This window comes from Talpa occidentalis, unplaced genomic scaffold (assembly GCF_014898055.3).
Source record: "Talpa occidentalis isolate TD23 unplaced genomic scaffold, MPIMG_talOcc4v2.1 talOcc4.2, whole genome shotgun sequence".
Lineage (NCBI taxonomy): Eukaryota > Metazoa > Chordata > Mammalia > Eulipotyphla > Talpidae > Talpa > Talpa occidentalis.
Genome location: NW_023602073.1, coordinates 137,363,197 through 137,387,538, shown reverse-complemented (window position 1 = coordinate 137,387,538; position 24,342 = coordinate 137,363,197). Strand labels below are relative to the sequence as shown.

Here is a 24,342-nt window from a genome sequence, read left to right as displayed (position 1 = left end):
TTTGAGGAAAGTGTGTATTGCTGATGGAGGGGAATTTCTAACTCAGAGGGGATCTAAACCAAATAGAATCCTTTCAAGGGTAATAGACAATACTTGTCTATGACTGCTGGTATCAACATTACTTTGATCTACTGGAAACACACACTTTAGTCCCAGATCAATTTGGAGAGGTCAGAAGAACATTTTTAATATAAAACATTCATACAAACTCAAAAGCACATATTTGTTGGAATGAGAAAATGCAAAACTAGTAAAAATATTGAAAATGTCAGTACATTTTATGGCACTTAAACTGAGCATTAGCTAATTTTAATGATTACTTTCTCCTACAATACTGCCAATATAGCTAGCAACAGATGTTGTTACTGAAAATGCTAATTATTATATGCCCTAGTCACATCTAGTGCTGTGTGTATGTGTGTGTGTGTGTCTTTTTGGTTTCAATTAGCAACTACATCTGTGCATGAACAAACTGCGTATGATTTGAAATTGTGTTTTATGTGGGGTGATGTCACTACACCAAAATAACTAAGCAATCAGTTATTTCCTTAACCAAAGTTAAATACTGAAGAGAACCAAACTCATCTATGATCTCTGGTCATTGCCACATTCAGGTAGATGGGGGTATAATGAGTATTTAATTACATTAGGTTCTAATAAGCAAATACATTCAAATTAAAATGTTTAAGACATGGAAAAAAATCAAAAATATATTCTTCATTACCGCTCCAAGAGTCACCACAGCATGACCTTAAATGTCACTAAAATGGGTACACAACTTGAAAAGTACTCCTTTGAGCAACTCAAAAATGCAAGTATTTACAAGAAAAGAAAAAACCAAAATAAAAATAAAAAGCTGTCTGAATTCTTCAAAATGATTTCTTCTGCTTAATTTTTAAAGATCCTAGATATCATAAAACTCAGCATGCATTTATACTGATGAACTTTAAAAGTAAAGACCTCTTATTTTATACTTAGTACTAAGGCCAGTTAGAAATTAGAGATGGAAGGCAAAAAAAAAGTTCCGATAATAAAGCTCAAGAATTCAGAGATCAGTTGCAAGAAACAGGAGTGTATCGTGAAAGTGGAGGTGATAATAAATAGAAAATTGATTCATTTCTAAGTAATTTTCTACAGGTAATTGACAAGTTATCGTTTGTCAAACCGATGATAAGGGAAAAGCTATTTGGTTATAATGAAAGAAGAGGGGGGAGCATCTGGAATTAGAGTTTAAAAATGAAACTTTGAGGGAAGTTCTATTATTAATGCCCATCCTGGAAGACTCATATTGGATCCTAATTCATTTCATCAAATATTTTTGAATATCTATTATGTACAAATGTTGGATATCAGAGCTGTGATTTTCAGTGTAGAGGAAACCTTTGACAGATGTGTTATAGAATTTTGATGCATGGAAAAGCTCTTTTTGTTATAATTTTGTATCTTGGTATTTCAAATATAAATGTCAGAAGTAAATGATGAATTGAGTAGGCTGTATGAGTTGGTACAAAGGAAATAATACAATCAAGTTTAAGAACCAAAAAGTAATATCAAACCTGTGCCAAAGAGAGATATTGTGTTCACTGGGAATTTGGAAGAACATTTCAGGGCCATAGAGCACACTCATCACAAAGAGTGGTAGGGAAGCCAAGGACAGGTTGCGATGAGTGGATTCTTCCATTAACACTACAAGACCAGGCTCAGAGAAAATTTTTACAATATAGGAATGTATTGTTTTTTTTAAAGATTTATTTATGCATACAAGAACTGGGGTGTAAGCCAGAGGTGTGTGGGGTGAAAGGATTCACCAGAGACAGAGTGGGGAGCAGAATAGTTGGATCTACTGAAACACAATGCTGAGGGGAGCAATGGGTGAGACAGGAGAGGTCTACTGTGCCATATGGGTTGCTCCCTGGCAGGCAGGGGATCAAGCTCATGTTGCAGTGGCTAGTAACAACTTGCTAGGGCTGTCTTTAACCTCTGCACCATCAGGGAGGCCCGATTTATAGTTTTGAAAAACCCTCAAACTGGCTACCAAACGCTAATATTTAAAATTGAGCAATAATTATAAAATCATAAAACAATTTTACCCATTACACTAGGAAAACGTGACAGAAAAGTTCTTCCAACTTAAATAATTTACCTTTGGTGGAATAATAAGTCACTTTTAATACTGTGTGTTCTCACTTGTATGTAGACTCTAAAAACGTGGAACTCACAGAAACCCAGAGTAGAACGGTTGTTGGTGAGGCTGAGTGGGGGAAATGGGAAGATGCTGGTGAAAGGCTACAAGTCCTCAGTGTCAAATGAGTAAGTTCCGGGGATCAAAGAAGAGCAATAGTAACACTAGCTAATAATACCAAATCATATACAAGAAAGTTACTGAACATATACATTATATGTCAATTAAACCTAAAATTATTAAGTATATTTAAAAAAATGAAGTCAGTCTCCTGCCCACCTGTGACTATGCAGGTGCCTCTGTTTTTCTTTCTCCTTTTCCTAATAAACCTGTCCTTTCAAAATGTAAAAACATAATAAAAATAAAAAATAAATTAAAAAATATTAAGTCACTCATATAAAGTTCCTGAGTTAAAAAAAAGTATGTCAACAGTTGATCTATTATATAGCCTTGAACATCAGCCTATAATTTTATGAAGTTAAAATAAAAAAACCAGTTTTACTTTTTCTCATTTTTTTTTCCATTTTAAAAGGAGAAGGGGAAAAATAGAGGTACATGCATAGCCCCAGGTGGGCAGAAAACTGCTCAGTTTTTAATTCCTTAAATTCTTAAAACCCAAGTCATTATTTTTTTAAGACTCAATCATTCATAATTAGGTAGACGTGACTCCTACTTCCCACTCTTTGTATCCTATTATAATCCTATTTTGTTTTTCTGAAACCATATGAAGGTACAACTACAATGATCACAGGATTGTAGGCAATATTTCTTGCAGGTCCTTCCCATGCAGACGCATTCTTCTGAAAATTCTCAGATGTAAGAATTACTACTCCTACAGCTAGATAGGGACAACAGGCTCATTGACCTGGAAATGACAGCACAGAGTGCAAAACAGTGTCCAACTCTGAAGACCAAAAGCTCTGAAATTACACAGAAAGAGAAAGTTGGAGATAAGGGTGCAGAGGGAGACAGTAATTCATATTGTGGAAAGTCTTCTATTTCAACCATGCCCTACTCACTTAGTTCAAACTTAATTTATTGATTTAAATTTTCAGACTATGAATATTGACACACCACTGCTGTAGCAAAAGAGGAATAGACCATTTCAGAATTAATTAAAAACATAAAAGTGAGTTGCCCAGAAAAAATTAATTACTTAAATAACAATGGGACTCTGCTTGCAACTTCTGCTTTCATTTGTGGAACTAATGGATATAACTATGACATGGCATTTTTTATAGGCAGCAGAATGTCTGACTATTTTCATAAGATGTTCACATTTTCTACTGTAGGCACTTGCTATTTTGCTCTTAGAAACTTGGAAAGCAATTTAAATCGTTATTTCAAAGATAGAATTACTTCCAAAATATTGATAATTTTCATTCCCTAACATGACAAAAATGTGACCAGGTGTTGAAACAGCAAGCAGATATATACCACCTTAAAGGAAATTATTTTTTCTCATAGTCAAAGAGTAAATGAATGTAAGGAAAAATTCTTAGAAGTAATTAGTGTTTGTAACACAAAACTATCAAACTGACAATGTTTTTACAATTATAAAATTCAAGGTCCAGAAAAGCCTGGTGACACCAGTGTTCTCAAATACTATAGGAGCATACTTTGGGACAAAATTTCTGGAAAACCACCTGGCAGTATGTAACCCTTGATCCAGCAGAGCCAACTCATCCTAACAAAAAATAGTAATTAGTTATAGCCAAAGATTTATACTCTAAGAATCCATTGCAGCACTGTAAGATTAAAATGAACACAGTTACTTGTTCAGTTCACAAAATACAATGGAACACCTAACACTGACCAAAAAAAAAAAAAAAAAAAAGAGTTTAAAACTAGGAAAATATAAAGATGCTTAAAAATTGTTATAGGAAGAGGAGAAAAATCAGTTCTCAAAAAGGCAAAAAGATTCCAAATTTGTATGAATAGTTATGTACATATTCACAAAGAAGAGGGAAATGAAATAGAGAAAGGCATTAATAATATTCCCTTCTGAATGTAGACTGGTCCAGCCCCCATGAAAAGAAGTGTGGTAATTTCTCAAAAGACCAAAAATAGGTTTACCATGTGGCCTAGCATTTCCACTCCTAGTTGTCTACCTGAAGAATACAAAAAAACACTAATTTTAAAAAGAAACTTGTACTCTTGTGTTTATTACAACACTATTTACATTGGCCAAGCTATGGAAACAACCTAAGTGCCCCAAAACATACAAGTTGATGATGTATGGCACATATACACAGTGGAATACTACTTGGCAATCAAAAAAGATAAACTCATGCCATTGGCTGCAACATGGATGGATCGAGAAGGGATTATTTTAAGCAAAATGAGCCAGAAGGAGAAAGATAAACACCAGATATTTTCACGTATAAACGCAATCTAGAGAAACCAAAGAATCAGACAAAGGCAAACTGTAAGACAGACCCTTAAAAGAAGACCATCGCTCTGAGATACTCAGGAGGGAGATAGGGAGAGTAGAGAAGAGGGAGGGAAGAACATGGCGGAAAGTAGTGGAGGACTGTGGGCATTTGGTGGTGGGGAAACCAAGGTAACAGCACCTGAGGGAAAAATCCTATACTGTGAAAATAGCAAGGATGTTTAAAACCAAAACTAAAAAATAATAATCCCTTTTTAGTAGCAGAATTAACTGTTAAGTTTTACTTTCTTTTTTCATTCTCTCTGCATTTTACAAAAGGAAGCCTTTCTTTTTAACATCTCCAGAAACGAAAACCTATTTTCTATTTTTAAAACTAATACAATCTTCTTGAATTTTACCAAACAAAATTAAAGGTGATTTGCTATACATATTCAAAAGTTGACTGGCATTACACTTCTTTTACATTATAATTCATAGACTTTCCTTGAAAACAATTTCTATACCTACTTGGAGATAATAAATTGAGGCTCAGTAAAGTAAATGAAATACCCCTTTCATTTAATATAGTTAAAGTTATTTCTAGAAAGCTCATCTCTCCACTCCAACTCCAGGATTTCTTGCACTAACTATACCTCATGTTACTACATGAGTGTTTTGTTATTTAAAAACTTCCAAGATTTTCTTTGATGCAAAAGAATATCAGAGTTACTTAAATCATAAGTATTTAAATACTTAAATCATAAGTATTTAAATGAGTAAGCTTCCTCACTTTCTTCTAGTCCTAATCAAACACCCCATTCCCTGACATAAACTTAGTCCTATACAGGATGTATAGCAAGAAATGAGGTGGTAGATTTCTTTTTTTAAAAGATTTATTTATTTATATAAGAACTGGGGTACAGTCAGAGGTGTGGGAAGGTGAGAGAACCCACCAGAGACAGCGAGGAGCAGAACAGGCAAAAGGACCAAAGACACTGCTGAGGGGAGCAGCAGGCGAAGCAGGAGAGGTCTGCCATTGCCATGTGGGATTCTCCCTGGCCAGCCAGGAATCGAACTGGCACTGCAGAGGCTGTGGACAGCTTCACAGCACGGCGTTCAACCTGCTGCACCACGTGGGAGGCGCGAGGTAGTAGATTTCTAGTTTTCAGTATTGGGCTTTAATGAAAGGAAACAGCCCACTTTTCTACACTGGGCTTAAATGAGGTTCCTCCCAGACTGCAGTAAACATTTGCTAATTTTGATTTAATTTAAAGCACAGAGAGGTTAATCAAGAGCAATTAATCAAGAGGACAAACTACATGTTGTAAATAAATAAATATATTTTGAAATCTCCCAACAACTCTTCAGTTATTTGCAGTCCCAGTAATATAACATTGCGATTCATTCTTGGATAACAGCACAGAATGTGTTCCATATAATTTTCTGTATATCTGGGACAATCTGTTTCAAAATTACAATTTCTATCATTCCTGCACCAGATCAGAAATTCAGTGTATCTAGCAACGTGAAGTGTAATTGCAGTCAACAAACTGAGACAAGATGCCCGTCCCAACAGCTGAGCCCTTTAGCCAGGTATGCAGTGAGCTGTCCCATCTAGGTTAGTGTCATCACCTCTAGGATGTTCACACAACAAAACTGCCTCATGACACTTTCCTCAAAATGTGTTCCTAGTTGTTACATGACTCATGACTATACTGAAGCTCAAAAGATAAAAAGTTAGCAACCATAGCAAATATCCTAAAAGAACCACACTGTATAAGATTAAGTCAAATTATAAAGCAACAGCTTTTACTAGCAATTCAGAAGCAACTGGGGAAAACAAAACCAAAAATTGCAAAAATGAATGGCCTTCGCAGTAACCTATGAGGACTAAACCATCCCTTTGACAAAGCTTAAATATCTTGACTAACTACAGACAAGGATGGTTCCAGAGTTTAAGAACTGCATCATGATAAATTTCTACTAATCTCCACCAATGCAAAAGACAAAGACATTTTTGTCAACACCTGAAATAAAAGGGTTCCTAAGTTAGCCTTGATAAAAGTCGTCAGTGCCAAACAGGATTTGGAAAATTTTATCAGATGAGTATAAGCTAAATTTTTCTACTATGTTGATTTTTTAAAAAGATTTATTTATTTATTTATTTATTTATTTATTTATTTAGTTAGTTAGTTAGTTAGTTAGTTAGTTAGTTAGTTAGTTATGCAAGCACTGGGTACAGTCAGAAGCGCGGGAGGGTGAGAGAATTCACCAGAGACACAGCGGGGAACAGAATAGGCAGACTGATGAAAAACACTGCTGAGGGGAGCAGCAGGTGTGGCAGGAGAGGTCTGCACACCATGTGGGACCCTCGCCGGTGGCCGGGGATTGAACCAGCACTGCAGAGGCTGCTGGCAGCTTCTCATCCCAGGGCTCAACCGCTGTGCCACCAGGGGAGGCCCTACTATGTTGAATTTTAAAGAATGAATGTTTTTATAAAGGGCAATTTTTTTATTCTAATCTCTATGGGAATTAGTAGGTTATAATAGGGAGAATATCAACACTACCCATTTCAAGCTTAGGCAAGTCACCAACTACTGCAATAGCCATGCACCATTTTTATAAAAGGAAAAATAGTCTTAAAATAAGTTTCATTCTAATTTAAATGAAGTATAAGGATGAAATGTTACAGACGCAACAAATATTTACAATGAGATAAATCAAGGCACTTTGAAATTATTTTGCACTTGTCCTAACAAAAAATAAGGGAAGTTACTTTTAAAAGTAATAAAAAGTAATGCAAAATGAAATTATTTTGCATTTATCTTAATAAAAAGTAAGGGAAAGCCTCCTCAGTGATGCAGCGGGTTGAGTGCAGCGCTGTAAAGCTGTCCACAGTCTCTGCAGCGAGGGTTCGATTCCAGGCCAGTCAAGGAGATACCCACATGGTGTGGCAGACCTCTCCTGCCTCGCCTGCTGTTCCCCTCAGCAGTGTTTTTCGGTTGCCTGCCTGTTCTGTTCCCTGCTCTGTTCCTGGTGAATTTTCTCACCCTCCAGTGCCTCTGGCCTGTACCCCAGTTCTTGTATAAATAGATAAATTTTAAAAAATAAAAAGTAAGGGAAATAAAAAGTAAGGGAAATACAAAGAAAATACAAAGAGTCAGTCCCTTCAAAAAGGTAAAAGACTTTTCTCAATATGTTTTCATAGTGGGCCTCTTGTCACCTTGGTGTGGGAAGCTGAGGTCAGTCAAGACCCCATCAGCCTTAGGAGCCCTGTGACCAGGACTTACAGATGCAGCCTGTTTGACAGGAGAGCAGTGAGGGCCCCTGAAGCACAGGAGAACCTTCTATTCTTGCCCAAATTTTACAGCCCTCCCTAATCTAAAAAGAGCCTCAAGTCCTAAACTTCTACCCTATTGCTCGTTGAAGAAATAATCACTACTCTCCCTTTTATGACCCAGAAAAAATGTATTTGGGGGGCCTCATTCAGTCCTAGGTTTATCATAAACATGTTCTCTTTATACTAGAATTTCATTTCCTCTCAAAAGTGAGGATGAGGATATGAGGATGAGGATACCACCTTCCTGTCTGGTAGCCTGTTATGAGAAGTCTCCCCCTCTTTGTCGTTGAGGCCCCAATTTCTAAAATGCAGGATAAATAGTCCTTCCTATTCCATTATTCTTTAGAATTTATGATTCTGCATATTGCCCATCTATATGTAGTTAAACTTATTTTTCCTTTGCTAATCTGCCTGGAGCTGTTTTGATTACTTTGAGTCGAACCCAAAGGAGCATAGGACTATGACCGCACAAGGGCAACTGAAATATTTTTGATTCTTTCCAGTTGTTCCCAGAGTTTCCAGTAATCTGGGTAAACTTTAACATGGAAGGCATTCTGCTACTTTTGAAACATTGTATCATGAAAATATTTAAAGCATGCAAAATAGCAGGAAGAATAGTAAAGCACCATATACTGGCAACAGATTTAACAATTGTTAAGATGTTACTGTATGTGCTTTATCTAGAGACAGGTTTTACTTATTCTGGGAGATCATCTCCAAATAAATCATTCACATGAACTATTTGATTCATTTGGATATCAACAGTCATCTCACAAACCTATGAAATACTTTTATAATATAGTCCCATAAAATCCACAAATAGAATAAATCTTTATGAAACCAGTTCAGCCATTCCTACTATGTATCTATCAATGTATCCTCTGACAGAACCCGTAAGTCCTCTAAACCTCTGTCTTCTCATCTGTAAAAAAATGAAGAAGTTAGCCTTGAAATATATCCAAAGTCACTACTGTTTTAGTACTTAAATATCCATAAGAAAACTCTATTCTCACTGTCTTGTTCGATATGGACATTAAATTCAGAGGAACGGAAAGACAACTAAAGGCATCATCATCAAAACTAAAGCAGCCCTCTCCAATTCTCAGAGCTATGGATGCATTTCTAGAAATCACTCCAGGTTTTAAAAGAAAGAATGACATTTGGCACCATAAAATATTGAATTATTTAATTATCATAAAGTATTGATTTCTCAACTACAGGGGACATTCTGAGGCTCTAACATACATTATAACTTCTCAAATCTTTCACTAACTCCCTGTCATGCTTTGCTATTCAACATTTTTAAATAATCATAATAGGGCATTCGGTTTCCATACAAAGCAAGTAATTCCAAAAGAGCAAATGCTTCCTTTAGTTACCACCCACCATATAAGGATCTTCCACCATGACAGGCCATGGAGGATTTGCTTCAAGGATTAACATAAAGCAGCTCTCAGTCATAATGGTCATTAATTCAGGTATTCATTACCTATCAACTCCTCACTCTGAAAATAAAGAATATGAAAAATTCATCCAAGGTTACCAGATGTTGAATAATTATTGAAATTCAAAATATATCTTCCCAAGTTTTACATATGCCCCCGAGCATCAGAGAAAACTAATGTGTAAATTATAAATATAATGGCTGCCTTAATTTTAGGTTGAAAAAGTTTAGAAATATTTCCTTTGACTAGATTCTGCTGTTTCAAGGGTCATCCATTCTGATCTGAAGACTATGGTACCTTTCATGTAGCCCCAGTATGAATCTAAATTGCTTGGAAAGAGTGTGACTTTATTGGCAGAGAAGGTACCTTAATATGGAAGCTGGCATGGTGCCCTAGGAAAAATAAAAATAAAATGAGCCTGCATTGCAGAAAGACATGAGGTGGTTGGTGTTCAACATTCTACTGCCTGAGTTGAATCAAATAGAAATTTTAGTAGTGTGTTCTTTCACTATTTCAAATGTTATTGCAGCAGTGAATTATGATAAAAGTAAATGTGGTAAGTACTATTTTTGTTTGTTACAAAGCAAAATTTTACAGAAAATTTAATATTTCAATTTTCTAATACTGTAGCCCTACACAGCAAATTCATCAACATGAATTCAGCAGTTCTACAATATCATTCTAGAGTAAGTGGAATATTATTCCTGCTGTCTAGATGAAGAAATTTAACACTGATCTATCACTGAGTTTATAAAAGATAAACTAGTAAGTAAAGTATCTAAGCTTAGGTGTTTTGATTGCAAATTGAGCTTTTTCCCCATTAAACTTTATGCAGTGCTCTCAACAATATAAAAATCAAATTACATATTTTGTTGTATTACGAGGTTTACAAATAATTCTAGCAAAAGCTATCTTGACTTTTATTAATAGTATTCAAAAACTATCACATTCTAAAAGGCAAAGTAGGAAATTTATTATAATAAATTAAAATTATTTTTCCATCCCTTTTATCTAGCACTTATGGTCTCAAATTCTTACTCCCAACTAAATGTGAAAAAGAAAAGAAGATAGAAAGTAGATTATTGGGAGAGTGCAGTGTCAGGAAACAGGGAGTAACAGCTCAGGGGCATTGAGAATCTTTTGGGGTGACAAAAATCTTGTAAAATTTAAATGTGGTGATAGATGCACAGCCCTGTGAATGTACTAGAAAACACTCAATTGTACACCTCGAAAAAGAAATTTGTATGATGTGTGATTTACATTTCAATAAAGCTATTTTAGCCAATGAAAAACATGGAGTCAAAATATAACATAGCTACTTACTATAGAAACATTTAACTGAAAGAAAAATGGAAATTCAGGTTATTTATTCAAAAATTATAAATATTTTTCTATTCAAAAGTCTTTGAAAATAAGATATGGCCTCAAATTCAAGAAATGGACAATTTCAGACAGTGAAACAGAGAAGTAGTGAATATTAATACTAGGCAAGGTTAAATATAAATTCTATAAAAATAGGCACAAATAAAATGTAATGGGCACTAGAGTAATCTCTTCAACACTTAGATATGTAGCCGAGTATCACTTGGCTGTGTGCCCTTAAGCAACATAAAATAATGTATTAAAGCCCATTACAAGCAAAACTCCACATCAAAGTTAAGTCACTGATAATAAGTTAAGTCACTGATTTTTTGCATATAAAAGGAAAGTCAGTTCTCCCTGGTGGCACAAGGGGCTAAGATGCAACCTATGAAGCTATTCGCAGCCACTGCAGCATGAGTTCAAGCCCTGGCCAAGGAGCTACCCGCATGGTGCAGCAGACCTCTCCTGTCTCGCCTGCTGTTCCCCTAAGCAGTGTATTTCTGTCAATTTGCCTATTCTTCTCGCCACTCTGTCTCTGGTGAATCCTCTCACCCCCCACACCTCTGGCCTGTACCCCAGTTCTTGTATGCATAAATAAATATTTTTTAAAAAGGAGAAAAGTCAGCAATTGATATCTACAATTTCCATAGATTCTAAAGTGCTATACATCTATAATTTGAGTTAATACTAGATAGACTGACTTCTAATATGAATTATTTTCTCTTTTGTTTGAATATTGTACTATTTTCCAATTAACTGAGCCACATTATAATAGTATAGCATTTTTGGTCACTCGCATACAAAACGGCTTACATCCAAAGGAAGGTTATTTCCTTTAAAGGAAACACTGAGAAAAATTAAGTTCTTGTTTCACAGATATATTATGATTTTTTTTTTGTTTTAGAATTTCCTTTAAGAAAAGTTCTCCATGTTTGAATGCTTCTAATCTTCACAAATGTTTTCCCCTTAAAAACAGACTACAATTTGGATGCAGTCAAAAGTCAGTGATCTGGCAGACACAGCTGGCACTCAAAAGGGTAATTTTCTTACTGAGATGAAAATGTTAATGAGTGAATTTCATGGCCATTTCTGATAAGCAAGTACCCAATGTTCTCTGGATACAATGAGCAAACTTTTGTGCCCTGTGCCTTTTCTCATTCTGTGACCTATTTTCACATTTCTCTATCCCATTAAACTCTCCAGACTCCTCTACATCCATATTAGGTAACTAACTACCTTTTCCCTAAACACTTCCCTGACATTTTCAAGTCAGAATGTACCACCCTTTCTTCTGTGTCCAAATAATGTCTAGTTTTTTATATGGCATTTGCCACATTCCATTTTAGACATTACAGTGTCTGGTTCCCAGTCCAGCATCTGGAATGAAGACAGTTCTGAAACGGTCTGTTTGGTCCCACACTTAGGCAAATCAGTTAATCTCACTAGGTTTTACTTTTTATGCTATCATATGGCGATGTTTTTCCTCTAACAATCTAATAAAATATTTTTATTTTTTAAAAGATTTATTTATTTATGCATACAAGAACTGGGTTGTAGACCAGAGGCTCGGAGTGGGTGAGAGGATTCGCCAGACAGAGTGGGAAGCAGAATAGGCAAATCTACTGAAAATACACTGCTGAGGGGAGCAGCGGGCGAGACAGGAGAGGTCTGCTGTGCCATGTGGTTGCTCCCTGACTGGCCAGGGAATGGAGCTCTTGCTGCAGTGGCTGGAGATAGATATGTCTTTAACCCCTGCACCACCACAGAGGCTCTCTAATCAAATATTTTTAATTGATAGTACCTATAGTCTAAAAGGTTACAGAAAATTAGATATTCAAGCTTCCACTGGGCATGCAAACAGGTATTTTTGTGTAAAAGAGAAATTTTACAATCTGCATCAAATGCCCTTAAATGCTGATTTGGTCCAATTACTCCATTTAAAAACTTATTCTGGAAATAATCAGGATGCACTAAATAATTTATGCAGATGTTCATCACAGAAGTATTTATAAGAAGATTAGTACTAACTTAGCTACTTAACCATAGGGGATTACTTAACTAAATTAATCTTCAACCATTCAATAGAATTTTATTTACACTACCGGAAATTACAAAGTAAGAAATGGCCAACCATATGGGAAAACATTCACGATACGGCAGTTTAAAGGAAGGGTATAAAATCCAAGAAGAAAATTAGATGCAAATTCTTCCACTGTTTCCATTATTTTTCAAGCAAAATTAAGTTCCCTTTTTCTCTATCTCTTTAAAACTTTGTCAAGTGTACCTTAAGTGTACCTTGAACAAAGCAAAACAGCGTATTATCATTTTTAACCAAATATCAAGAACTTTCCAATAAAAACTACAATTATGTAACTTCAGATATTTTAGGTTTGATCTCAGTTTCAACACTGATGGCATCAAAAACAATCCATGAAAGTGTTGGCACAAACATTTAAGATTCTCTCTCTTTCTTTCCATTCTCTTCTAAGCCAATACTTTCGATTTTTTTCTTGTAGCATTCACAGTAAAGATATATTTTCCCTTGCTTTATTCAGTTTAATATGATGTTTTAGTAAATCAGGATAATACCAGTGAAACGCTAGATAGTTAGATGTTATCTACAGTCTAATCTGTAATCTAGAAGAACCCTCACAAATTGGGGACTACTTATCTACTAGAGTTTTTGTCACAAACTCATTGATCGAGAGCAGCTTTTTCTGTACTTCTTTAAGCTGAGTTTCAAGCAGAGAAAATATCTACCCTGGAAAAACTTCAAGGATTTTTTTTCTACTCAATTGTTAAAAGCAGAGATGGTCCAATTTGCATCTCAGGTCTAGTGATTCACTGTCTGTGGACATGAAATCTTTTGGAAAGTTCCCTGGGCAACTGTGATGTACATCTCTTATTAAGATCTAAATGTTACTTCAGAGATAAAGACAATTAGGATGATAATGACAACCCAACACCAATAAACAGGAGGGAATTTTTATTTTCAAGGCACTATACTGGGAACAGCATATGGAACATTTCAATGGACCCACACACAACCAACATAAGAGGATAATCTTGACCAGAGCAGTAATAACCAACTCTATAAAGAGCAATCAACATACATGGCGTGTATTCTGTGCTAGGCTCTGTTTACCACGTTACAAATATTAACAGCAGAGAGATCAAGAGAGAGACACACACACTAATGTGAACTCCATTTTCTAAAATGGATACACGGAGATGTTAAATCACTTTCCCAAAGGTCAATCATGGTAAGCGGCAAAGTGGAATTATTTAAAATTCACATGGTCTGAGCCTCCCTGGTAGCGCAAGTGGTTAAGATGCAACCTATGAAGCTATCCGCAGCCACCATAGCACGAGTTCAATTCCCGGCCAGGGAGCTACCCACATGGCACAGCAGACCTCTCCTGACTCACCCACTGCTCCCCTCGGCAGTGTATTTCAGTCATTCTGCCTGTTCTGTTCCCCACTCTCTCTCTGCTGAATCCTCTTACCTCCCCACACCTCTGGCCTGTACCCCAGTTTTTGTATACATAAATCTTTTTTAAAAAAATGAAATAAAATTCACATGGTCTAACTCTAATCTAGCATGAACTCTCTTAGCTATTAAATATCTTCAGAACATGTTATTTGAATTTCCTTGCTTAACATTGAAAATACAACATTGCATGTTATGTTTATGCTTCTTAAATGTACCTTTACCACTTGTGAGCCTCAGTATAGGTTGAGTTAAATTATTACCATAAAAAATCTTATTAAGAAAAGACCCAGTCTAGAAAATTAGTTAACTCTTTTCAATTTAGTTTTAAATGAATTATGCCCCTTTATATATAATAATAAAAAGACCATGTTTGAGTATAGAGAATTAGGTTCAGTGAATACATAATTCAATACTTGTGTATTGAAACTCAAACTAAACTAAATTATGAATCAAAAAGCAGAACCAACTATATTCATTTGTATTAAAATGAATCAATCCATCTTTTTTATACAACTGCAAAATGAGTCCATGTAAAAAAGGAGTCAATGTACAAATTTAAAGTTGAACAAAACCTTGCTTAAGATTATGTAGTGAGAACTCAACTATCAAAGTACTTTTAAAAGAATGTTTTATATTTAAATTTCTAAGAAAAAAGAAAATATCCCCACCCCACAAAACTAGCAGCAATAAAATAACCACCATGGACGATTTGGGTTTCCTTATTTGTAAATGAAATGGTTCAATCTGATGGTTTCCAACTCTCCAGGATCTTGAGCCACAAATGAGTAATAATGTTCTTTCACCTGCCAATTTATCAAACCTGGTTCTCTTAATAGGATAACAACAATATAAAGAATATTTCTCTCTAAAGGATAACCATGTATTATAGTAATATTACTTGTAATAATGACAAAATATACGAGAAAACACACTGTAAATTTTAGAACACAAAAAAAATGAAAGGAAATTGTAAAAGTAGTAGAAAGACATGAATTAGATATAAAAGCTTGTGCTTATTTTGTTCCCATATTTGACCACTGTTCTTTTAATTTTCTCAAAGCAAACCTAAAATAACAGCCTACTGTGAAAACAGTTCAATGTCTGCCTCCATTTGATGTTGTTCCAAATTCTTGTTTAGGCTTTACCAAGACATAGTTTCATATCGGTCTATTATTTATTAAGCATTAAAAAACACTGCCTGCTTTTGCAAGTGAGCTTTGTGTAAAATAATCTCCTAGAATCCTATAGAACTGAACAAACTATAGGAAAAATAAAAAGAAACCCTCCGATGCACTTCAAATCCTTTCCAATTTCAATTATTTGAACTCATTTACCTGCTCAGAGATAAACAGACTTGGTGAAACTGAGAAAGCTAACATAGCATGAAATTTTCTATATTCTTCTATCTCTGTGGTAGGAGTTCTACTAATTGCTTGTTTTAGAGAACTAAAAATAAACTACCAAATATGCTAAGAGAAGCTGGCAGTGCTCACAGTCACTAATAAGAAGTAGAGAATGTCTGTATGTTTAAAATCTAGCAGTGCATTTAGTTTGGAAATTTCCTCTTGAAATTTAATAAACTTTACCCCTATGTAAACAGAAATGAACAACACATTAGTCACAATTACCAGATAATATTCTAAAAATACAGGATAATTTTTATTCTACCCATGATGCTATACTCCAACCCCATGGAATGACTTTCCACTCCTTGTCTCTGATTCACAGATCACAGGCCTAGGCTTATACAAATGCTATCCTGGCTGTTAAAGAACTATTCAAAATGCCATCTTATAAAATGGTATTAACTATTTCTTAGATAACTGATGGAGCATTGCATCATATCTAATTATAATGCTCTTAGCTAAATGTCAATGATAACATGAAGTTTTCAGGTTTAAAAATGTTAATTAGGTAACTTTATAAAATTATTTTGACATACACTTGGGGAGTTATAGCAAAACAGCAATCAGGAAGTCTTATGAACTAGTGCTGCTGCTTTTGGAAACTACCAGAAGACACCTAATGATAGTTAAGGAAGTACGTATTACCTCTGTACCCACCTCACTTTTATCTGTAATCTCTACCTGCTGAGGGAGAGCAGACAGAGCGGGAGAAAAGGAACTCAACTGCCAAGGTGTCTATGAGGTAGCACACAAATATCTCCATATTTTATATTTTTCACCTAGACCTCAGACTTCAAACTTTCTGAGCTAACCAAAACAACAATTTCTCAAAAAGACAGCAAGAAATCATTTCTTGTGATCAACTGGAGTCCCACCCCAAGGTTAGAGATGATCACTGTCCTATCCTGTGGCTCAATAATTGTGTGACTTGATTATTGAGAGAAACTGAGGGTCTCTGGGAGGTGACCTTCCTATATGTGCATCTCAGCTTTCAGATGATGACAAATTAAAACTCTGTTACCCTAGAACACTTGGGAATCTAATTATTCAAAAACAGAGTTTTCCACTAATAAACAAGTGGGGGAGTATTTAGGAATATAAAATATAAAATTTATCTGGGCTATGAATCACTCAAATACATGCCCTTCTATTCTGTGGTCATAGACTCTTATCCCATGGCACCATAAGCCAAGATGGAGCTCTGAGTTGTCTACATGTGAACAAACATACGTACACACACGCACACAGCAAGCCTTCCGCAGCTATTACCTATCAATTCAGACGATGAATGAGATGGAGTCTCTATTTTTCAGAGTACACAGAGGTGGCTACTCCACCACCTTAGAGGACATGGTTTTTCAAGGCTGACTTTGAGATCAGCACCATCATAAAGGTCTGAAAGCTCTAGAAGACTGCTTAAATGATTAGCCTCAGGTTCACTGTGTATATGAATGAGTGGTGTGTACACACCACACACAGAATGATGTGTGCACACCACACACAGAAAGAAAGATAATCAATAGGTACAAGAAGAGACTACTAGAAAGCAGGAACAAAAGTACACTCTAGTAATATTAAAATGTGATTTTACCATGGCATATGAGTTCAATTTTTAAATGAATGTATTAAAATATTTTTACTGCAATGACTAAAAAGTTTGGAGATGGCTAAAGTGATGTAAGCTAAAGTGATTTCAACATATATACATATGTTTAAGCAGGTAAATATAATTTTTAGCTGTTTTAAGGCATGGGAAATTAATTTATAATAGCAATTTTATATTTTTATCTTTTTTCAGTTCTAGCTTACATCACAATAAACTTCACAAAAAGTTGCTTTTACCATGCCATCAATAAATATTTTGTGAAAATGGGCACTAATTTGGTAGCATGACTTACAAAATTCCTTTCTGACTCAACAAAATCTCAATTATAATGCAAAAGATTTAGTGATAAAATATTCCAAAATAATTACAAAACAGTGAAACAAATTAAAGTTGACTTGTTTCATTCGGTTTGTTTTTACTATGCTCTCATGGAAGAAAATTTGTTTTATAATCATTAATATTTTCAAGTAATCAAAACCAAATCGGGGAAAATTAAGCATCTAGCATAAGGTGATTTTAGGTCATTGGGGCAATTTCAATGCTGCTAATTATATCTCCAAGTAAGCAGCACTTGTTTTAGTTTCCTGCACAAATTTTATGGGATATATAACCAGAAAGAAATATTTTTAAAGGCAGAAAAAAAAAACAAAAACAAGTAACAGGGAAGTTGAAAGAGGGAAACCATATTTTAACTCAGAACTGAGAGTTCCCAGTGCCTCTTTTCTTTCCTCTTTCCCTCTTCAAGATGTACAGGAAAAACCACTAACCGAGAATATTCAACACAATATTTGAATTGAGTAACACATGAAATATTTTCTGACACTCTAGAGAAGTATGAAAATAAGCAAAAAAGATGAGGTACACACGGAAGAAAAAAGCCTGATAAAGAGCTAAATTTCCACATGACATATACAGAGATCCCAAAGAGAAATAAAAAGGGGGCAAACATATTAATAGACACTGATTTCAACATGCCAATATAAAACGTAAATAGTCACATCTCCCTTAGATTATGCAACATTTTTTCTCATTCATGTCAGTCTGTAAATGTTTTACAATAAACTGTCTCTATATTTTTATGAATACTGAAACAGCATTTCCTTTCTAAGAAACTAAATTTAGAGAACGTAGGAGGTATAGAGAGACAGTCATTATAGCATTTATAATTTAAGAAAAAGAGAATTTATAGTATCTTAAAGCAAATAAATACTAAACATCTAAACCATTAAGTACTACACTTACATCACTGATAATTAAAATATAATTATTTTCAGTTGATACACATACCCAACTTAGTATTTGAGATGAAAATGGTTAATCAAAAATTCTGCAACTAAAACTTTTAATTATATCTTATGCATTAATATGGTTCAATAAATAATCAGTTTTCAAAATGTAGCCAAGCAAATAAATTATATCTGTTCCTAGTTGATTTATTCATAGTGATTTTGTCACTTCCTATTCTGGAAATCTAGTTCTTTAGACATAATATCATATATCATTGCCTTATATTGACACCTACTGGAAAGTACTGGAATTGTATATTTTTCATTTTATTCTCTGGGCAGTTACTAATTCTACATCTAAGAAAAGAAATGTGGAAGATAACTACAAATAATACAATTTTTAATTTTCTAAAATAAAAACTAACATTTATTCTAACCATTTCAGTTTTAAAAGTTTCTTTAGGAAATTATAAATCTCACAAATCTGTCCAAACAATATTCTTATGAATATTAACATACCCAATGGCTTTAGTACCTGAACTAAGTAAAGCTTCCTTAGCATATAATTATGAAACTAATTAAGCAACTTTCTCCAGTATTTGAAATTCTACTGCTTCATATGTCTACTTAGTACCGAGATCACATGACTTGAGAAAAACACCTGCCTTTGTGAAAGTATACATTCAGATGGATCAGAAAAATGACCCAGATTAAATTTTAAAAAAAGCTTTGTAAATTCATACTTGTATTTACAAAGAAAAAAAATGCATGAGTGAATGACTTTTACTTACCTATTATCAGAATTGCCTACTCATGAAATACATAAATATTTTACCAGAGTAAATTTATTCCCTGAAGTAGGCCAAAATTCAACACACTGAAAATAATTTACCAATTTTTATCTCTGACTTAATTATAAAGTTGAATTAACTTTCAATTTTTATGCAAATAAAAAGTATTTCTTTTTATGCAAATAAAAAGTATTTTTGTGCAAAAGTATTTTTATGCAAATAAAAAGTATTTCGTCAAGGAATGCCCCATTATCTTAATTTTCACCTAAAACTTTTCAAAAAACAATTTCCAGACATAAATATATTGAATTGATGAAACTGTAAGAAATAAAAATAGAATGAGAAAGTTAACAGAATACTGCTTCTCCTCCCCCCATAATCTGTTGCCATCCAATATACAGAGTGTAGGTGCTTGAACATGTCATATTTTATATCATCAGGAAAATAATATTGCCCTGAACACAGTGATTCCAGTTACAAAGGAGTCTGGACAGCTAACAGGACAAGATATACCCTTGGCAATCATAGGAAAAATATGATAAAAAGAATACGATGCTGGGAGCTGTAGAAATTGCTTCAACATTCTTTCCTTTTGTATCCAATCACTACAATTTTTGACAGAAGTAATGAAATAGTGTGAACATAGTTTAAATAAAACAAAGCCATAATCAAAATATGTAATAGCTAACTTTCTGAAAGAAAATGCAAGAACTCATTCAATTGTTTGTTTAGAATGACGTAGTATTTGAAATTTACAACTGTCAAACAAGTTGTCTCCTGCAAGTGCGCTTAATCCACCTGCCCAAAGAAAATTAAGTTTTTCAGGTTCGATTATAATATATGGGCATTCAAGACTATAAGGGGACATTTTATGATGAGATTAAATCTAGCAGTTTCTAAAATGTGTTTTCATTTTTAAATTATCTATAAAGGGGCAGTTTCTAAGAAACCTGAAAAACATTTCAAATTCTTTTAAATTTACTGAAATATACACAGATTAATGTCCATTCAATAATAACACCATGGGAAATATTACTGAGGTAACAGGTCTTAATGAATGTAGTTTTGCCATATTTTCTCCAGTTCACCAGCCCTTCTCAGAAGACAAGATTTTGTCAAATGCCAAACAAAAATATGCACTAACACAGTACTTGTTTCAGATTCTTAAACAAAACTGAATTAAGCAATTCCCGGTAGCAGCTTTTAAAATCAGTTACTTAGAAAAGGCAGCTTTCCTTGATAAGAATGCTGAAAATTTAGTTTTCAGAACCTGAGAAACAGTAGAATGGTCAGACACCCAAGATTCTTATTTTCAATCACTCAGTTACCTTACAGAGCTTCTGATATCGAGGAGAAGAAACTGCCATCCTTTGTAAACGATGCAACAAAACCACAACTTTCTGCAGAGATGTTCTCACCACAGCCATCATTTTAAGTTTACCACACTTCTGGAGACACCTCAGAATTTGCATTATAAATGAAGAGCAATGATCATTTCCTCCCGGTCACTGGACAATGATTTGCCAGTTCTCTGAGCATGCTCCTTTCCAGGAACGCATTTGAAAGACACAGGGGCTTAGGTGCTAGGGAAAAGGAAGCTGATATTGCTTCAACTTCTTCTCAATTGGAAAAAAAAAAAAAAAACCACATACAAACGCCACACAGAAAGCCCCCGAGCAGAAGCTCACAGCCTGTACTTGCTCAGCCCGGCATGGTCAGAAAATAAAGCAAGTTGTTGAGCAGCTGAATGCTGCCTGCTGCTGGAGAGAGCGCTCAGTAGCCAAAAAACGGTATTAAGTGAAACATTAAAGCTGCAGATACAAAGCAGACATCCCCTGGGAACAGGGATTCAACACATCACGGAGGTAGCTGGTTTATATTAAGAGATCGAGTGACATTCACTCTCTTGCTCTAAAGAGGGAGGTGTTCACTAGCGGACGAAAATGCAGCTCTGCCTGGGCTCTGTGGGCTGAGTGAAGGGGACCTGTGATAAATCCCCAGCAGAGCATAGGGTCCCTGACTCTGATGATATCAGCCCATACATTAACTGCTAATAAATCACCTCCAGACAGCTCTCAGAACAAGATCTTCTAAAACAAAACGGCACAACACAAAACAAAACACCTGCAGGGTGTGCGTGGCTTCATCTAAGATACCCTAAGAGCAGAGTCTTTCCAGGGCTCCCAGATGCCTGCCTGGGAGAAAAGTCATTAGAAATTGAATTTCTAATGTGAGGTTGGGACTCCACTAATTAAACAGCAAAGTTAATAAAAATAAAAAAGGTCTGTAATTGACTGCAGAACATTCCAAATTACCACATTTCCCCTTAGACAGCATCTTCATGATCTCATTTTATTTGCCATAATGCTGTTTTAATTTTATGAGTAAGAAACATAAGACATAATTGTATGATATAAAAAGCTACAGAATTTTGAATTTCTATGTATGGGCACATACTCTAGACGCAATTTCCAAAGCAGCTTGAATATCATTAGAAACATCAATTGGGGAGTCAGAGTACTATTAAGAAATGAGCACAATAATCCAAAATGATTCAATGACTGGGTCAAAGGGCACAGCCAGAAATAGAACCCAGACGTCCTCAAGATCAGTATCTGTACAAACCAATAGGCAGGGGACACTGCATTTTCACCTTTCTCTGCAATTGCCTGGATCCTTTGGTTTTTTAAATGAGGTATTTTAGAGTATTTGTTTCTTCTTTTACTTCATCTGCCTCCTCAGTCCTTCATTTTAGCAAGATTTAAAGACCTAGATTCTGTCTCACTGAGTTGTGTTTATCTCAGTGTTTTTGTGAGCTCTGCTTAGTGTTTTTTTCCCCCTGCAGTTCTCTACTAAGAACCTACACTGCCTCCCTCTGGATAAGCTAACAACATCCAAATACCTGTATCATGGCAAATAGGAAGAGATAGTAACTGAATGATATAAACAAGAACATTAAGTTAGAAGGAAAATATGTAGACACGGACAGTAAATAGGTGGTTGTTTAGGGGTGTGGGATTGGAGAGCTGGCAATGGGGAGTTGGTATCTTAAGGGTACAGGTTTCTTTCAGAGGTAATGAAATATTCTAATTTGATTATGGTCATGGTTGCACAACTATATACTAGAGATATGTACTAAACATATTAAAACATTTGAATTGTACACTTTAAATGTATGAATCACATGATATGTGAATTATATGTGAATAAAGCTGCTTTTTGTGTGTGCGTGTGTGTTATAGTTCCTGTCTCTGAACCAGCAGGTAGAGCTTCCATGATTCAGGTATTTGCCCCCAAACACAAGGTGGGTATGGAGCTAGGTATAGGGGGAGGATATGAAACAAGCTAAACAATCACAGCCTGCACTTATGCACCAAAAGAACCAAAGTCAGGCTGAAAGAGAACACAGGAGTTGAGAATATACTACTTCCCCTAAAGCTTATTGTTAGAAAGCAAAACAGCCATCTACAAACCATCCTACAAAAGCAGCAGGACAGCAGGATTTTATCCAGGAGAGAATCAGAGCATCTCGGTTAATTAGTGCTGAAATGTCAAGCTTATATTTTAAAATATCCTTTAAATGATACTATTCTAAAATAAAGGATTTAACAGAAGAAGCAATTTGGAAGTCAGCAATAGTTTTTCATTCAAATGTTGGGAGAAAGTTTCTTTGCCCAGGACCTCCCCAGTGATGCAGGTGAGCACAACGCTGTGAAGCTGTCCACGGCCTCTGCAGTGCCAGTTTGATTCCCAGCCGGCCAGGGAGATTCCCACATGGAGAAGTGGCAGACCTCTCCTGTCTCGCCCGCTGCTCCCCTCAGCAGTGTACTTCAGTCCTTCTGCCTGTTCTGCTCCCTGCTCTGTCTCTGGTGACTTCTCTTACCTTCCCGCGCCTCTGGCCTGTACCCCAGTGCTTGTATAAATAAATAAATCTTTAAAAAAAGAAAGTTTTTCACCCAATTCTCTCACCTGCATGTATAGCTCCATAGTAACAATGGCATATGAGGTATCTCTCTCCAGGATGCTGATATTCAAATGTCTCATTTCAACATAATCAGAATGGAAGGCACCATCACACCAAACTGCCTCCTAACCTGCATCTCTGCCCTGACACTTCTTTCCTATATTCACAACCTCAGGCTCCATCCAATACCACCCGGCAATCTTGGTGTCTACCTCTCCTCCCTCCCTTAGTGTATGCCATACTTGCAGGTCATTATGTCTGTTCCCCTGCCACTGCCTTACTACTGGTCATTTTCACCTCTGCCCGGAAGGTTACAGGAGTATCCTGACTGAATGCTCTACTGTCAGTCTAGACCCATTCATATCCTGGACTCATATTGCCATCATCTAGGTTCTTATCAAATGCAAATTGCATTGCATCATTTCTCCCCATTGCCATCCATTTAAAATATAAAACACATCCCAGGTCATGCAAGCCCCTCAGTAATATGAACTGCATAGCTCTCCAGCAGTTTCTCTCCCAAAGGATTGGTTATCTCTTATCATTCCTTTTCTACTGAGGAGTAAGACATAAATACATGAATCTAAATGATCATTCACTCTCTGTAGAAAGGACACGTATCATAGTATATTCCGGGGAGTTGATCCTCACCTTCCATGTGCTTCCAAATTATCCTTTACCAAAATTTACCCCAAATTCACCTTAAACTTAATACAGAATTAGGGTCATCTTCAGAAGGTCTCCGATGGCCCAAATACACTTGTCAGAAGACATGAAATAAGGACACCGATGAAGGCCTTGTACACAGCCTGACACACTCCCTCGCACCCAGGGCACACGTGTGCAAGGCTCTTACTCCATTTTTCATTGTGCATGAATAAACTGTCCATTACCAAGTCACCAAAAAGTATATTTCTGCATATTCATTTTCTTCCACAAATATTTTCAAACAAGTTAATTCAAACATAAGGAGAGTTGTTCATACAAAAAGCCCATAGGAAAATTAAAGTTCTGTTGCCTCAGAAATACTCAGCAAAAGGTATTGGGTTTCACTAATCAAAAACCAACAGAGGTATCGGAAATAAAAACCATGGAATTCTTTTTTTTTTTTTTTTTTTTTTTTTTTTGTTGTGGAGTTGTTTTTTGTTTGTTTGTT

The 24,342-nt window shown here is 35.4% G+C and overlaps 1 protein-coding gene across 1 annotated transcript in view; it reads right to left on the bottom strand.

Moving 5' to 3' along the window:
* The window catches only part of UTRN (utrophin), a 473,527-nt gene that overhangs the window by 201,116 nt on the left and 248,069 nt on the right, over positions 1 to 24,342 (bottom strand). Inside the window, exons 51-52 of the mRNA XM_054698162.1 lie at positions 23,838 to 23,860; positions 20,551 to 20,720 (exon numbers count right to left, since the gene is read on the bottom strand). Coding sequence (XP_054554137.1) covers positions 20,551 to 20,720; positions 23,838 to 23,860 — 193 coding nt within the window. The remainder of the gene's footprint in view (positions 1 to 20,550; positions 20,721 to 23,837; positions 23,861 to 24,342) is intronic.